This window comes from Petaurus breviceps, unplaced genomic scaffold (assembly GCF_028583685.1).
Source record: "Petaurus breviceps papuanus isolate PSGF00001 unplaced genomic scaffold, PetGlider_PUasm1.0 154, whole genome shotgun sequence".
NCBI classification, from domain to species: domain Eukaryota; kingdom Metazoa; phylum Chordata; class Mammalia; order Diprotodontia; family Petauridae; genus Petaurus; species Petaurus breviceps.
In genome coordinates this window covers 12,097,910-12,114,017 of record NW_027185715.1, presented here as the reverse complement: position 1 = coordinate 12,114,017, position 16,108 = coordinate 12,097,910, and the positions used below count along the sequence as shown (strand labels likewise).

Below are 16,108 nucleotides of genomic sequence, written 5' to 3'. Positions count from 1 at the left end.
TTCTTTCTCTCTTGTGTCTATTCTTCCTGTTTTTAGATGGAGGAGTATTAGAAATGCCTACAATCTCATGAACTTCAAAAGGTCAGAACAGCGAGCTGGGAGCTGGAGTCCATCCCTGGCTTGGTAGGTGGCTGAACTTAGGTGAGGTGTCAGTCAAGGTTCCGAAGAGTGATGTACTTGACCCAGCATGGAGGCCACCCATCCGCTGTGCTACATATGGAAGTAAGTCAAATGGAGGTAAATACTTGATAGTAAAATTTTAAGTATGAGCCCACTTTCCCAGCGACTGAGGTAATAGACAGGAGCATTCATTATCCCCTGGTTTGGGGAAATGCTTTGTAATGTCTGTTCTTGCTATATCTTCACAGTAAATATTCCTTTGTTAAAGCTAATTGATGTGAAATGAATGGATCAGTGAAACTGAGGCATTAATCCCTGGTGGCTATCACTGGGGAGAAAAGTCCTGTTACAGCTCTGACCGCCTCCAGATACTGGAAATGCATACTGACTTCAAAACTTCTGGAGGGCCCCATGGCACATGCTACCCAGGCACCTCTCCTCTGTGTCTGACCCAGGGCAATCACTTTGTGGAAACTGGCTTTGTCCCCTCCTATGGCTCAGACAAGCCAGGATCCAAGAAACTCCTGGCTTTAAGCCTCACTTAACCAAGATCACACTAACTTCAGACCTCGGTAAAGAACCCAAGACCAGAATGCCTTCAGGCTATTGGCCATCTTCTTGTGCATAAGCTTGCTGGAGGAGCTTGCTGGTGTTTCTTTTGGTTTTAATGAATCTTTGTTTCATCTGGCATGCATTTTCCCATTTGCTGGGGTGTTTCCCAGGGGAACTCAACTTGGCTGGAAACTTTTACATTGCCATCTTTGTTGGAAGTCCTTGCCTGAATGGGATATTGATGGGATTCTAAGAGGATGTTTATGCTGAGGAATCATACTGTGTGGGGTTTGCACGCAGGGTTTAAGGAAAGACATTAAATTCCCTTTGTGGGGGGAGTGGAGTTATTGGTTATAATAGCTTTTTCATTAGGGAGGGTTGTAAGCCTTGATTTCTCTTACCTCCTTAACCAGAGGAGGACCTTGTGACCTTTAGAAAACCAGAGGATTTGGACACTATACCTCCAGAACTCAAGACAGTGCCTGGCATAAAGTAAGAGCTTAATAAATATTTATTGACTTGAATTCTCATTGGTATTCTAACAGCATTCTTAAATTTACCGAAATCTATCTTTAGTTCTATCTAAGCATTTCACAATATTTGTAAAGATGGCAGGGTCTGAATCAGGAGCCAAGGACAGATTAGACACAGCATGGAAAAGAAAGTTCAGGGACTCTATGAGAAACACAGTAGAAGACTAAACACGACTAAAGGGAACTTCATGAAAAATCCACAGTGGGTGTGGAAAAAAAAAAAAACAAACTTCTAACAATCCAGAGTTGGGAATGTCCGCTTTGCTGCTTGTGCCCTCAAGCTTGAACCCACTCCCCTACACTCTTCTACCACCTTAGTACATACTCCTTCCTAAAATCTAATTATCTGACTGACTAACTGATCAGGAATGCTGGTGAGGGTTTATGAAGTATATAGCATTAGTGAGACTCTTTCAGCCCCTCAGGGTTCGGCAGAATCCTGATGGAACAAGTGGACAAGCTCCATTCTGGGGACTCAGCTTGCCATTTTCAGTAGAGGTTGGAAGAGGGAACCTTAGCATATGTTCTACTCTCTACTTGGGGGGACAACACATAAAAGGATGCTTAGCTACAGGGAAGATGGAAAGACCCAGAAATCTTAAGAGTGCAGAGGCAGGGCCATGCCTGTTTAATAACATCTATGCCAACGATGATACAACAGACGCTCAGAATCAAGGTTCTCAACTTAACAATCATGGTTATTGCAACATGTCCAGCTCAATAAACAGAATAAATTTAATAATGATATATAAATATATTATAAATATATCTAATAAATATAATATGTTCAATATAATAAGTAAGCACACTGAACTAGTATATTGCAATAATACATGCCTTATTATTTTCCAAATTACATAGGTGCTGTTTTGGTTAATAAAATTTGAAGCATTAGTGTATATAGTAGAAAGAATGTTGTACTACATCCAAAAATCCTACCTCCTATACTTTTCAGTTGTTTAACCATGGCCAAGTCATTTGAGCTCTCTAAGCCTCGGTTTCCCTATCTGCAAAATGGGATTATAGCAGTACTTATCTGACAGGGTTGTTTGGAAGATCAAATGAGATCGCATATATGTATATACATATGTACATGTATGTTACATACATATATGAAACACTTTACAAACCTTAAAGATCACTAATGCTATCTATTTTCATTTCTATTGTGCATTTTCTCAACCAACAGAGACAGTCAGTATCACGTAACTGTGATTTCTTTTTAATGTTAGAGAAGGGTACTCATATGAAAAATGGTGGGGAACTCTTGATTTAGGGTATTTTGTAGTGTAAAACATTGACACCAGACATTTCTTTTCAATATTAGAAAGGTACTGAGATTTTCCCCATGAGACTGTGAGCTCCATGAGATCAAAGATTGTTTTTTTTTAATCTTTCTTTCTATCCCTTGTACTTAGCACAGTGCTTGGTACATGATAAATGCTTGTTGACTGACAAGAAAATTTGGGCATAGTATAACTAGGGAAAAACTGAACAATGAAAAGAAACCCAGAAAGGAAATGGGTAGTGGGGCTTAAATGGAACGAGAAGAATGGAAATGGAGATGAGGTGGGAATGTGAAAGTAAGAGATCTTGGAAAGAGTGTCAAGTCTGAAAACAGGAAGGAGATTGACCTCAATAATCTATGGCTCAACTTAAAGTGAATCAGCAGGAAGAGAGATGTCAGTACAATGAGTAAACCTGGGAGTTAGGAAGGGAGGAGAATGAATGGAGGCTATGTGAAGACAGGTTAAAAAGATAAATGATGGAAAGTGATGAAGGCCATATTGGGGTGGAAATATAACAGTGTAGGTGGGTGGAATTGTACACAAGTGGAGACTTGTTTGCAAAGAATGAAAAAGAGTTATATGGCAAGAGTTTCTTCATACGAATAAGACTAGTTTCAATTTATAGGTTAAGCATGTTATTCCAGGCTTTTCCTGTGTAAAGTAGTTATTTTCAGGGTATACAAATGGACCCACCGCATATCTGAGTCAGAATAATTGCAAAGTTTGAAGCTTCCTGGCTCCTAGCTCAGTATTATTTTTTTATTATCCCCACGCTGGCTTATTTCACCTCAGTTTTCCTACCTGTAATATTGATTCCAGTTCTAATGATAACATTTTCTCCTCAACTCTCTCTCCATTTGGAGAAGTAAGAAGACATTTGTAATACAAATTATGGGGGAAGGTTAGAACTAGGAGGAATTTTAGAAGTCATTCAGTTCAATCCTCTAATTTTTTCTCAAATGGATACTTTACAGGTGGAAACTTGGGTGCAGGGGACTTTAGTCAGCGTGGGTCTCCCAGCTAGTGTGAGGTAGGATGGGGACTTGATTCAGGTCTTTTCACTGAATGTTATCTTATTTCCATGACACCACAATGAGCCATAATATAAAAGTGTTCTTAGAAATCTCAAATTTTTTTTAAATAGGCAAAAATAAACACATGATCCCTGTTTGGGGATGGCTACGGACATCCTTTTCCTAGACTAATTTTCACCAAAAATCATAACCAAGGAAGACAAGTGCAGTGAAACTAACAACATTCTTTCAAAGGCAAAGGGAAGACAAAATGCTGAATTTAAGCTCTTTTGGAATGACTGGATCTGAATTCAGGATGGCCTAAGTTCAAATCCAACCTTAGACACTTACTAATTGTTCCACTTAACCACTGCCTGCCTCGGTTTCCTTAACTATAAAATGGGAATAATAATAGCATTTACCTAATAGGGTTGTAAATGAGATCATATTTGTGATCTTATCCTAGTGTCTGGCACATAACTCATAAGCTGGGATTCAAAGTCTTGTGTGTTAGGACAGTATTTCACAGTGCTCCCTATGAGGATGAAGAGAACATCATTCTATGTGCTGATGTTGTTTTTAAAGACTTTGTTTTGTATTAGTTTCCACATCTGATTGTGTTACTGAAGGTAATATGGCATCTATATTTCTTGGTAGATTAATTCGATATTTAGGAAACAGACATCCTGAGGAAAGAAATTTCTGTGGCAGAGGCACTGTTCCCAATGCTTTACAAATATTATCTCACTTGATTCTCACTTCTATGGGGTAGGTGTCATTATTATTCCCATTTTGCAGTTGGGGAAACTGAAGCAGATAGTGGTTGGATAACTTGCCAGGGCCACACAACTAGGAAAGACATGAGGCTTAGATTTGAATTCAGGCCAGTTTGACTCTAGGTACAATCATTGCATGCTTGTTTCTTTTGTTTCCCTTCCTTACAATGTTTTATTTCCTGAATACTGAATTAGCTTATCAGGGGATATAGAATCCATATTACCTTAGGTTATCCAATTGAGCTATGGAAACCAATACGAAAAAGTCTTTAAAAATGACAGCAACATATAGACTAATATTTCTTTAGTTCTCAGAGAGAGTGCTGTGAATTCCAAGTTTCCAGTTCTTATTTTCTTCCTGAACAAACTTTTGATTTTTACTGCTTAAAAAGTCAAAATATTGGGGCGGCTAGGTGGCACTGTGAATAGAGCACTGGCCCTGGAATCAGGAGGTCCTGAGTTCAAATCTGGCCTCAGACACTTAATGTATACCAGCTGTGTGACCTTGGGCAAGTCACTTAACCCCAATTGCCCTTCCTTCCTCCCTCCAAAAAAAAAAAGCAAAACAAACAAACAAAAAAGTCAAAATATTTTACAAAACCCAATGGAAAGAGTTTGTAAAGTAAATTTTCGTGACTTGTGAAGATAGGTAAAATTAAGAAAATCTATCTAAATTCTAAAAAAAAAGTCAAATTGCATGGCCCCTATTGAATTCTATGAATCTATTGAAAGAATGGAATGGGAAAGCATTTATTAAACACTTACTATGTGCCTGGAAAAGCATTTATTAAACACTTAGTATGTGCCTGGAAAAAGCACTTATTAGATACTTGCTGTTTGCCAGCACTGTGCTAAGTGATAATACTAATACAAAAGGAGTTAAATACCTTTTGTCAAGGAGTTTTACATTCTAATGAAGGAGATTAATATATTTAGGGGAGTGGTGGCAAGGGAAGGATATTTGAGAAATGATCATACTCAGGTAATGTTCTTATCATAAGCAAAATGAATGTAGAGAGTGATTCTTTTGATGTCTCTATGAATATGCCCAGGAATACAATTTTGCAGTTTTTCTGAATTGTATTATTGGGCTCCCCAAGTGAGAACTGATGATAACATGTAAGTCCATAATGAAGTCTTCCTAATTTCAGTAGAAGAGAGTTGCAGATTTAGGTGGTCTAAGAAAAAGATGAGAGAATAGAATCTAAGGGTTGCAAGGGACCTAAGAGATTACTTAGTCAAAAATAAGTATCAAAGTACATTGAGTTTAGTAAATGTCATTAGGTGGGCGGGCTACAGCTGGTGCCAGAATTAGATGAAAACAAAACAAAACAAAACAGGAAGGGTTGAGTGAAATCAGCCAGAAGAAGGAAGACCACCAAGAAGACCAGAACTCCAGCACAGTAACTCTTTCAACAAAGGCCAGTTAGGAGGAAATAGGATGGAGTGTTGGAATAGTACCGAGTAATCTCGTCAGAAAGAAAAAGAAATGAAACTTCTAGAAGATCAGCATGCCTAACATTGTATTTGTCCTATATGTGATTTACATTTTGATGAATTTTCGAGGTTGAGACTCCCTTAAATAATCAAATCCACTGAGAACAAATACAGTATAATTTACAGTGGAAAAGGGGAGTATTCATGTGTATTAATGACTTCCATACACTGAATTTATCATTGAAATGAGGGTGTTTTGAAATAATAATAGAATTGTTGATAATAGTTTTATGACTATGACTTATAGGTGTCTAGATATACTAAAGATTATGAAATCCTTAAAATTAAGGTAAAAAAAAGATTACTTTGTTTACCCTGAAAAGATGGCTTCCTATAACACATTTGAATGCTTAGCCTGGTGTCCTTGGAAATGCCTCAGATGCCAGAGTCAATTCCATTTTCCTGAGGAAAGTATTCAACTCAATGCTTCACATGGATTTGTCTTTTTTTCTTCTTTTTTTGAGGCAATGGGCTTGAGTGACCTGGCCAGGGTCACATAGCTCTTAAGTGTCCAAAGCCAGATTTGAACTTAGGTTTTCCGGACTCCAGGGCCCAGTACTCTGTCCACTGCACCACCTACCTGCCCCCTTCAGATGGACTTGTAATCAATATGGCTACTCTTCCCAATGGTTTAGATCCAACTCATACATGCCCTCACATCCTGGGTGTCTTTTGTCTAAGTCCTTCCGTAAATCCTCCGCGAGGTTCTACCCAATGCATTAGGAAATAGTTCTCTCGACATTTCATAGATACCAATATAATATGCAGGCTATCCATTGTTTATCATTGTATGAGCTACCCCCTTTCTCCTTTTTTACCCCATCTCTGACAACACCCTCTATGATTTTTTGTGCAGTTCTTGGTTGATAAAGTGTTATTACATATTCATGTCCATCATGAATCTCTCTTTACCTTTGGGTACCCACCTTTAATTCTTCAGGAACTATGGTATTGCATGACTTTTTGCCACACAGCATCAGCAGAAGAATATTGTTGGGCAGATAGACAAGGAAAGCCTGAGGTCAGTGTCGAGAGACTTCCTGAGTCCCAGGTGACTTATTTTGCCTCCCTGTTTGCTTTTCTGAGCATAGGTCGATGACTAGTGATCCTGGGAGATGTATCTTTTCAATCATTTGGGAGTTACCTTGCTGATAATCTTGAATTCTAGAGTTCCTGGGCTCCAGAGCAAGTGCTGGCTATCCCAAAGGAAATTTCCTTAATAGCATACTGTCTAAGGAGAAGATTGCCAAAAGGATCACCCCTCAGCTGGATGGATAAAGACATGCAATTAGGACCTGGGAGATCAGTCACTATTACTGTGAGTTGTTCAGACACTGCATTTCTGAGCTGAGTACACAGTGTTATGGAAGCCAAGGGAATAGACCATATAGGAGGATGGGTTTTTCAATTGTGTCAAAGACATTACTGAAGTAGGATGATAAAAATCTATAGGACTGAATAATTAAGTGATCATCAATAATTTTTTCTTTGTTTCTTTGGAGGGTGGAAGTCAGGGCAGTTGGGGTTAAGTGGCTTCTCCAAGATCACATGGCTAGTAAGGGTTAAGTGTCTGAGGCTGGATTTGAACTCAGGTCCTCCTGACTCCAGGGCTGGTTCTCTATTCACTACATCACCTTGCTGCCCTTCATCAATAACTTTGAGAGAGAGAGAAGTTTCTATAGTGATGGATTCAGAAGTCATATGATGAGTAACTGAGGCAATGATTCTTTCCTGTGGTAGCTAAGTGGCTTAACGGATAATGTTCTGGATTTGTAGTCTGGAACACCTGAGTTAAAATCTTGTCTCAGTTAATAGCTGTTTCACCCTGGGCAAGTCACTTAATCTATCTTAGCCTCAGTCTTCTTATCTAAAAATTGGGACAATAATAGCACTTATATCACAACAAGGTTGGGAGAGTCAAATGAGTCAATATGCACAAAGCAATTTTCAAACCCTAAAGTGCTATATAAATATTAGTTATTATAATTATTTCTTATGTGGTAGTAAAAGGGAGGGGATGTATAGTGTCAGCTGATTTTTTTTTGGTCGGGGGGAAGGCAGAGCAATTGGGGTTAAGTGACTTGCCCAAGGTCACACAACTAGTAAGTGTTAAGTGTTGGAGGACGGATTTGGACTCAGGTCCTCCTGCTCTATTCACTGTGCCACCTCCCTGATATTATATATATATATATATATATATATGTATACACACATATATGTATATATACAGTACATAATATAGAACTGATATATACATATTTTAAATAGTCATTATATGCAATGTCATAAATATTATATCAGTTGGCCTTTCCATCCCTTCAAACTATACTCCTCTTTCCTTTTACTACCACATAAGAAATAATTATTATAGCTAATGTTTAGGGTGTGTGTGTGTGTGTGTGTGTGTGTAGAATGGAGGCTTTTGTTGTGCATTCTCAGATCACCTAACATGGAAGCATCTTTCTTCCGAGAGCCATCCTGTGTTGTTCCCCTAACCACTTCGTTAGGAGTAACCTCTTTAGATTTTTTCCTAGCCAGAAGAGGCAATGTCTTTCAAAAGACCAGATTGGGAAATTCTCAATCTTTCCCTCAGGTTCTAGATAGGATGAAGAGTGAAGATCCAAGTTCACAGGCTCCATGAACTGACTGGGTGTCCCCTCCTCCTCCCATTTACCTCAAGGAGCCAAGAAATAGGCTTGGGGATGAGAATTTCATTTCAGTTTATTCTGTTTCTCCTTTTTCGTTCTAGGTGTAGGTGGTAGAATCCCTGTCGGACTCAGGCTTTTCCTACTTGGCAACCTCAGAGGCAAGATTCCAGACTGAATACGGAAGGCCAGTATGGAAATCCTTAGAATTCGGGATGCCCAAGACTCAATTCAAGGCGGGCTTTGGTTTGGGAACTTGGAGCCTGTACTATATATATATATATTGGGAACTGAGCTAATTGTGGACTCAATCTTTTCCTCCTCAGAGCACGAGGTATTGTGGAGGTTGGTGGGGGTAGATGATGTCCCCAGATATTCAAGAGGGATATTTATGTGTTTATTCTTGCTGTAACTTTGGAGTAAATATTCGTGGCATGGAGGTGACCTTTGGGTCTTCAAAACTATCCTGGTGAAAGGTGAACTTTGGCATAGAATGAGATCAGGGCTTGTTTCAGTCTTTGTTCTCCTGTGGTTCATCCTTGCTCTGGAATGCCATCAGGAGGGTAATGTCTTGCCTTGTGCATGAACTGGATTTAAGTGAGGTTGATGGGGCTGCACAAAGCCATCAGAGTCCAGTGCCAAGGCAAGAGTCCAGACAACTGGCAATGGCCTCTTGTATTCCTCCTGTCTTTAGTGCCTAGCACAGTTCAGTTCAATAAATTTTTAGTTGTGTCCAACTCTTAGTCACCCCATTTGTGGTTTTCTTGGCAAAGAAACTGGAGTGATTTGTCATTTCCTTCTCCAGCTCATTTCACAGATGAGGAAACTGAGGCAAAAAATTAAGCAACTAGCTTAGGGTCACACGACTACTAGGGTCACACAACTAAGGCCAGATTTGAACTTAGGAAGATGAGTCTTCCTGACTCCAGGCTTGACAATCTATTTACTGTGCCAATGAGTTCCCTGCCCAGCACAATATCTGGTTTAATAAATCTTTGTTGATTGTTAGCTCATTGATTAGAAGGTCCCACCACCCTGAGAACAGGCCTTAGACATGGAGTATATGTTTATCATATCAGGATCTGCCTAATTAAGGCTAGGCTTTTTTCGTTGTTGTTGTCAGATTTCTGATCAAAGAATGATGGATTTTTATGCCATAACTTTTAAATATAATATAGTCTATACATTATGTTATTATGGTGGGTTACGATCCTTGCTGTTGAAGTGCCCTCTTTAACAAAATAATATATCCTTGAAGTACATGGCATTCCATCTCCCACCTTCCAACCTTTGCTCAGGCTGTGCCCTGTGCCTGGGGGGCCATCTCCACTCACGCTCATCTGTATCTGGCCACTGGACCTAGATGGCTCTGGAGGAGAAAGTGAGGCTGGTGATCTTGCACAGCCCTTCCTCACTTAAATCCATTTCACTTATGAGTCATGGCATCATCTTCCTTATGTCATGTTCCTCTTCAAGAAGGAAGGACTAATAACAGTAAGAACCTGTGTGCCTGGAAAGTCTCATTCCTCACTTGCATCTCATAAAATCTCTAGCTTTCACCCACCTTTAACATGATGCTCCCTCACAATCCTCTCTTCCTACTCATTGGTACTGCCCAGAAATTACTTTGTATTTACTATGTGGATATTTAGTATTTACTTATTTGCATTAGAGTTCAGGGCCTGGAATCAGGAAGACTCACCTTCTTGAGTTCAAATCTGGTTTCAGAGACTTACTAGCAGTGTGACCCCTTTTACAGGTGAGGAAACCAAGGCAAACAGGACTTGCTTAAGGTCACACGTCTACCAAGTGTCTGAGGCTGGACTTGAACTCAGGTCTACCTGACTCCAGACCATTCACTCTAGGTATTGCATAATTTTGTATGAAAAGATGGGTCATTCTCTCAGCTAGTTCAAGAGCTATGGTTCTTTCAGGAACATTTTCCTTCCTTCTTCCAAAAAACGGGTGTCCAAAATACATGTTAAAACTAAATGAACAAAATGAACTAAATGAAACATCTACTGTTGGGACAGGTAGGTGGTTCAGTGAATAGAGCACTGGCCCTGGAGTCAGAACTGACCTGAGTTCAAATCCAGCCTCAGACATGTAACACTTACTAGCTGTGTGACCTTGGGTAAGTCACTTAACTCCAATTTCCCTGACTTCCCCCCTCCAAGAAGATTAAAAAAAAAAAAAACTTGACCAAACAAACAAAAAAACCTTGCATCTACTGAGTCCTTACCATGTTCTATAAGTACTGTAAGTACTGGGGATAAAAATTCCAGCAGCAAGCTCATCCTGACCTTGAGGAACTCACATTTTAATAGGGGAACAGAAAAGGGTGGAGAGTATAGACTGGGAGGGGTGTTTTGGTCTAGGAATTCACCCTGTGTGAGGAGGAATCACAGGGCTATCAACTGATGTCTTCTTCTCAGGAATAATAATAATGTAGTTGTGATTACTGTTTCCAGGGGTCAAAGTGGAAAGTAAGGTGGGATGGGGTGGAAAGAAGGAGAAAGACAGAGAACACCACTGGCAGGGTGGTAAAGCTTTAGCTTGGGGAGACTATATCCAGCGGGTTGTACTTTCTCCTCCCAGGTGTCCAGAAGCTACTATCCCATTCCGTCAAGATCTGTTGTACCATGCTGGCCCGAGACTTCACCGCATCCCAGGCCAGGATCCCATCTCCCTGGCCCTTCTTTCCTCACCCAATCCCTGAAGGGCAGGAGTCATCTCCTCTGCACCACGGGCCATCAGGCCAGCGAACTCTCCCAAATCCAGAGTGCAAAATGACTTGAATGTTACCGCTTGTGTCTTTAGCCTGGTTCAACTTTATTACCCATTTCATGGAGATGTGACAAAACGTAGGAGCCAACCAACCTGGGGATCACAGAGGCTATGATGTTTATTGTGCTGAACAGAATGTGATAATCCATTAAAGGAACATTTTCAACAAGCAAGCAGTTCAAGGTACAATCATAGACAGCAACTCTATATGAAGAACAAAGCGAAAAAAATTAGAAGACACTCAAGAAACAGAGAAAAAGTAAACTGCAGTTAAACTTCTTGAAACTTTTCTCCTGCAAACATACCTATCTTGCAGAAATGATCGAAAAGCTAAATGTCCAGTCTTACCTAGCTGTGACCAACGACAGTAAAGAACAGTCCTATAAAATTTATCTCCCACAAAAATAAACTATATATATAAAAAATTTTATGATGCTCTCACTGTTCCGATGGCCACAAGCATTTTTTTTCAGTCTGAAAAATGAGGTATAGTAGGCCCTAAGAGGTAGTAATGTGTTTTGATTGTACAATATATAGAAAATAAAAGACAAACTTCATCAGAGCTGTAAATCCCTCCGTGCTCAGAGTCTGACCAACATGCATTGACCACTGAGGTTTCTAAAAATGTAACATACCAAAGGCTTTTATGGAAAATGACTTTTTAGTTCTTCGAAGAGTCACTAGTTATTTCCATGCGTCTAATATTCAGTTAGCGTTAACATGCCTAGTTTTAATTCTCCCGTCTTTTTTTTGTGGGGGGGGGGCGGCATGATTCATAACAATATGCTCTTTGCCAGCCTCAAAAAGTATATGAGCCTTCAAATAAGCTTAGTGAAGAAGCCAGAAAGGAGTGGTTTTTTTTTCCCCCTTCTTCTTTAGTTTCATTTGACTCTAATACTAAAAAGCCATACTGACATAAGCCTTCATGAGAAACTACCTCCTGGCCCAATTCATAATATAATGTTTAAAAAAAAAGACATGCTGACTAGGAGAAAGAGGCATTAAAAACTCTACATAGGAAGCATTTAAAATAAATCTGGTTGAAACATATTACAAAAAAAATCACATTTGTGTAAAATATACGAAAATACTTGTCAAGCATTTTCTTACAATCTACTAATTTTAAAACATGTTTTTATGATTGCATTATGCAAAAGCCAAGCTCACTGCTGCCTACCTACAAAGCTTCAAGTTTCTTTGAAGGTTTTTTTTTTATTTTTAGTGAAAAAGTAATTTAAAATGTGTTCTTTTCTATCAAAATTCTTTTACAAAAATACTTTTGATTAGGGATTAGTTGCAGTCCTAACTGTTTCCAACACGGCAGAACTAATGCTGAACGTTAACATGTTCATTCCATTTATGTCTGGAGGTAGGTCTTTGTCAATACATTAGTCCATTTCTTTAAACAATTCATTTGAGGTACAAACTTGGACAGTAATATTCAAACAGTACAGCTAAAATTTTGTTTTGTTTTGTGTTTGTTTTTGTCATGTAGTGTCATTGAAGAAAATTATCCTTACAAAACCTAGGAGCAATTCAGTACAAAAATATATTCAAGTTAACAGTACGTTACATAGAAATCTAGCAGAGAATAGAAATAAGTACATTTAAACTTGGGGAAAAATGAAGAAAAATACATGTCATGCTGAAACACACTAAAGAGATTGCTTCTTTAACTCTAATTAAGTGGTGAGGCAGAAATGAGAAGAAAATGAAGAGATCCAAAATCATTTACCCGAAGGATTTTTTTTTCCTGCATTTTATGTGTATAGCAGCAAGTATTTATCAGGCTGTAAAAGTAATTGTAAAAATCAGAGGTAGCATTGAATAGTGGGGAATATATTGCATCTGTTGCTAAAAGTGCAGTTTGAATGAAAAGATGGGAGCACTGAGGTTGAGGTAAGATACAGCCAACCATCCTATGTCAAAAGGCATCATTGGAATTAATACAAAACCCCACTTTGAGGTACATGGTATTCTTTTTTTGCTTTTTTTTTGTTTTTTTTTTTTAAACATTTAAATCGATACATAATGAAAAGAGATATGAATCCTTTGATTTTTCCATTACTAGTAGGATGACTGTGGCATCCCTCCCACCAATTTAAAATTTCTCCCCTTCCCCATGCTTCACGTTAGTTGATGGCATTAATCCACAAGTACCTTTATTTAAAATGTTTTTTTTTTTTTTAAAAGATGGTCATTTTACTTGATTACCATCTACAGATGCTTTCAGGACAATTTTTACTGACTTCTAAATGGAGTTTACCTACAGATAAAATCAGTTCTACCCAGATGAGTGTTTTCTGAAGATGAGTAAGTACGACTGACTGTGTTGATTGCTTCTGCCGATATGCTCGGTATATCCATAAATATACAATTTGGCAACATAGATTTGCCTTACTTCCCTTCTGCAAAATGAGTATAACCTCTTCTTGGTTTCTGAATTGAGAGAAATGACAAATCAGCCTTAAATCTTTCTTGAAATAACAGTAAGTGAAAAAAAATCAAGTAAAAGTCTACAAGATAATTAAAAAAAAAGATTAACATCTATCCCTTATCTTTGGTGTTCTAAACAGGGAGTTGACTAAGATAGGAGTGGGTTGTCGGTGGTATCTGAGGCCTATAACGTGTTTCACACCAAGCCTTTCCTGTATGAATGCCCATTATAATTAACATTACAAGTTTCTTGTTTACATGCAGTGCAGTGAATGACTAAACCTGATTCAAAGATTTTTCTGACCCATTCACCCTTTCTTAGCAGCTCAACAAACTATTAGTAGGTTAAGAAAATAGAAAACAGTAATTAAAAGTTGCATCGTTAATCTGTGTCCCCTGTGTTACAGCAGTTTTTCACTAAACCTGGGACTGTGAAGGGATTACAAAGAAGGTGATTAATAAAGTCCTTTTTAAGGTTATGTGATTTTTTTTCCCCCAGGCAAAAGTGGAAAAGACCATGGCAATAGAAAAAACTAAGTGGTCACGGCAGTGTCTTCTCCCTTCAAAAGACCCAACTGCTGATGAGGTAGAAATTAAATGGTGTGGGCTCCTAATCATCCTCCGCAGATTCTTGTGAGGACGTCTCTTCAGTCTCTTCCTGAAACAAAGAGAAGACAACAATCGGTTATTCTCTGTGATGAGCCTTGTAAGTAAAGTGAGAGGCGACTTTTCCCTAATGGAAATCACCACTTGAATTTCTGTTGGCTTCCAAGGACGACACTAATTGGCAAGCACCTCCCACTTTCAACGTTTCTTATACAAGTAGTTGAAGAATCAAGGTGGTGTTTTTTTTCCCATAGCAGCCATTAACCATTGTTGATTTAACATTTGACATAGAGACAGGCAGAAAACGTAATTGTTTTCAGGCCAAAGAATGTCAGTTTCGTGTCTGTTTCTTCACCAGAGTACTGAAAAGGAAACAAATGCATTTCTATCAAGATTGTTCAAATTTGGAGTTATGGGTTAAAAAACAAGAAAAGGAAACATGAAGGAGTCGGGGGAAGAACTTTCTCCTCCAAGTGTTAATAGTAGTGGTAACTACCCCCACCCCTTCAAATGTGCCCCTGCCCTTTTGTTTACTAAAGAGGGAGGAAAAAAATAAAACAATTTTGTGAGTTTGTGAATTGAATTTTTTTTTAAGAGCCAAAGAGAATAAATAGTTTTCTGTAACTTAAATAAAAATGAAGACCAAAGGTCTATTTGACTGCTCTGGCTTCCAGACATTTAGGCCATATGTAGAAATGCATAGTCAAATGGTGGATTACCCTGGCAGCATGAATTTATTCTGTCTTGATTATGGATGGCTGAGAAAATTTTTAATGTTGAGTCTGAGTGTTCCTCTTGCTTTGTCTTTGGAATTGGTAGGGGTCTTCAGCAGACCTCCATGCTCCCCACACCCTCCAACCTCCTCACCAGGCAACCCTCTTTCCTTTGCTTATTTAATAAATTTGCAGTACCTTTCAGGACATGGGTGGTAAATGGGAGACAATAAACATTTCTGATAAAAAGGGTGTTAGTGAGAAGTTGATTTTTATCAAATGCGACCCATCATCTTCTACGATGGCATGTGAACAAGACCTAGGAAGACTAGGTAAACATTTACTCCTACAACTAACTGAGACCCTTTAAGAATGACCGGCTTAAAACAGCTTATAACAGTCTTCATACTTTAATAGATTTGATTTTCCACATGGCTTCATTTTGTCTGGGTGGCTAACTGACACAATTTATAACTCTCTTCCTTTCCCAGGCCACTACAGTACACCATTCAGTAAAGCATGCCTTAAAGCTTGTCTGCATTATATGACCAAACTTCCATTCATTAGTGTTTGAAACACTTCAGCTGTGAAGGGGTTTCTAAATGTTACCATGTGTGACACCGCGGCATGAGTGGCCGCGTGGAAAGAAAACACACACATACACACATACTTTTCTCTCTGTCTCTGTCTTTCTCTCTCTCTCCTCCTTTTCTCCTCTGTTCTTTCTCTCTCTCCTTTCTGTCCCTCCATCTGCCTCTGGCTCTCTCCTTGCTGTCTCTCTCCTCACTCTCTGTTTCTCTCTGTGTGTATCTCTCTCCTCGCTGTCTCTCCCCCTCTTCTCCATCTCTCTGTCTCTGTCTCTCCCCCTGTCTGTCTCTGTATGTGTGTATCTCTTTCCTCTGTCTGTCTCTGTCTCTCCTCTGTGTCTCTCCCTGTCTCTCTTCCCTTTCTCTCTCTCTCTCTCCCCTCCCTCCCTTCCTCTCTTTCTTTCTTTTCTTTCTCTTTTCTTTCTGTCTCTATCTCTTTGTCTCTGTCTCTCTCCCCTCTGTATCTCCCCCGTCTGTCTCCCTTTTCTCTCTCCCCCCTCTCTCTTCTCTTTCTTTCTTTCTTTCTTTCTTTCTTTCTTTCTTTCTTTCTTTCT

At 39.0% G+C, this 16,108-nt stretch overlaps 1 protein-coding gene and 1 long non-coding RNA gene across 3 annotated transcripts in view; one reads left to right on the top strand and one right to left on the bottom strand.

Moving 5' to 3' along the window:
- LOC138155674 (uncharacterized) overlaps positions 1-11,175 on the top strand; it is a 47,941-nt gene extending 36,766 nt beyond the window's left edge. The window contains exons 3-5 of one of the 2 annotated variants that reach the window (XR_011166931.1): positions 37-222; positions 8,530-8,759; positions 11,024-11,175. This is a non-coding gene — a long non-coding RNA (uncharacterized lncRNA). Of the gene's footprint in view, positions 1-36; positions 223-6,741; positions 7,099-8,529; positions 8,760-11,023 lie in introns of those variants that run through there. The other variant, XR_011166932.1, reaches the window with a different exon arrangement.
- Positions 11,176-11,312: 137 nt separating this feature from the next.
- HMGA2 (high mobility group AT-hook 2) overlaps positions 11,313-16,108 on the bottom strand; it is a 209,690-nt gene continuing 204,894 nt past the window's right edge. Inside the window, exon 5 of the mRNA XM_069080914.1 lies at positions 11,313-14,306. Within this exon, the coding sequence (XP_068937015.1) occupies positions 14,259-14,306 (48 nt within the window). The 3' untranslated portion in view covers positions 11,313-14,258. The remainder of the gene's footprint in view (positions 14,307-16,108) is intronic.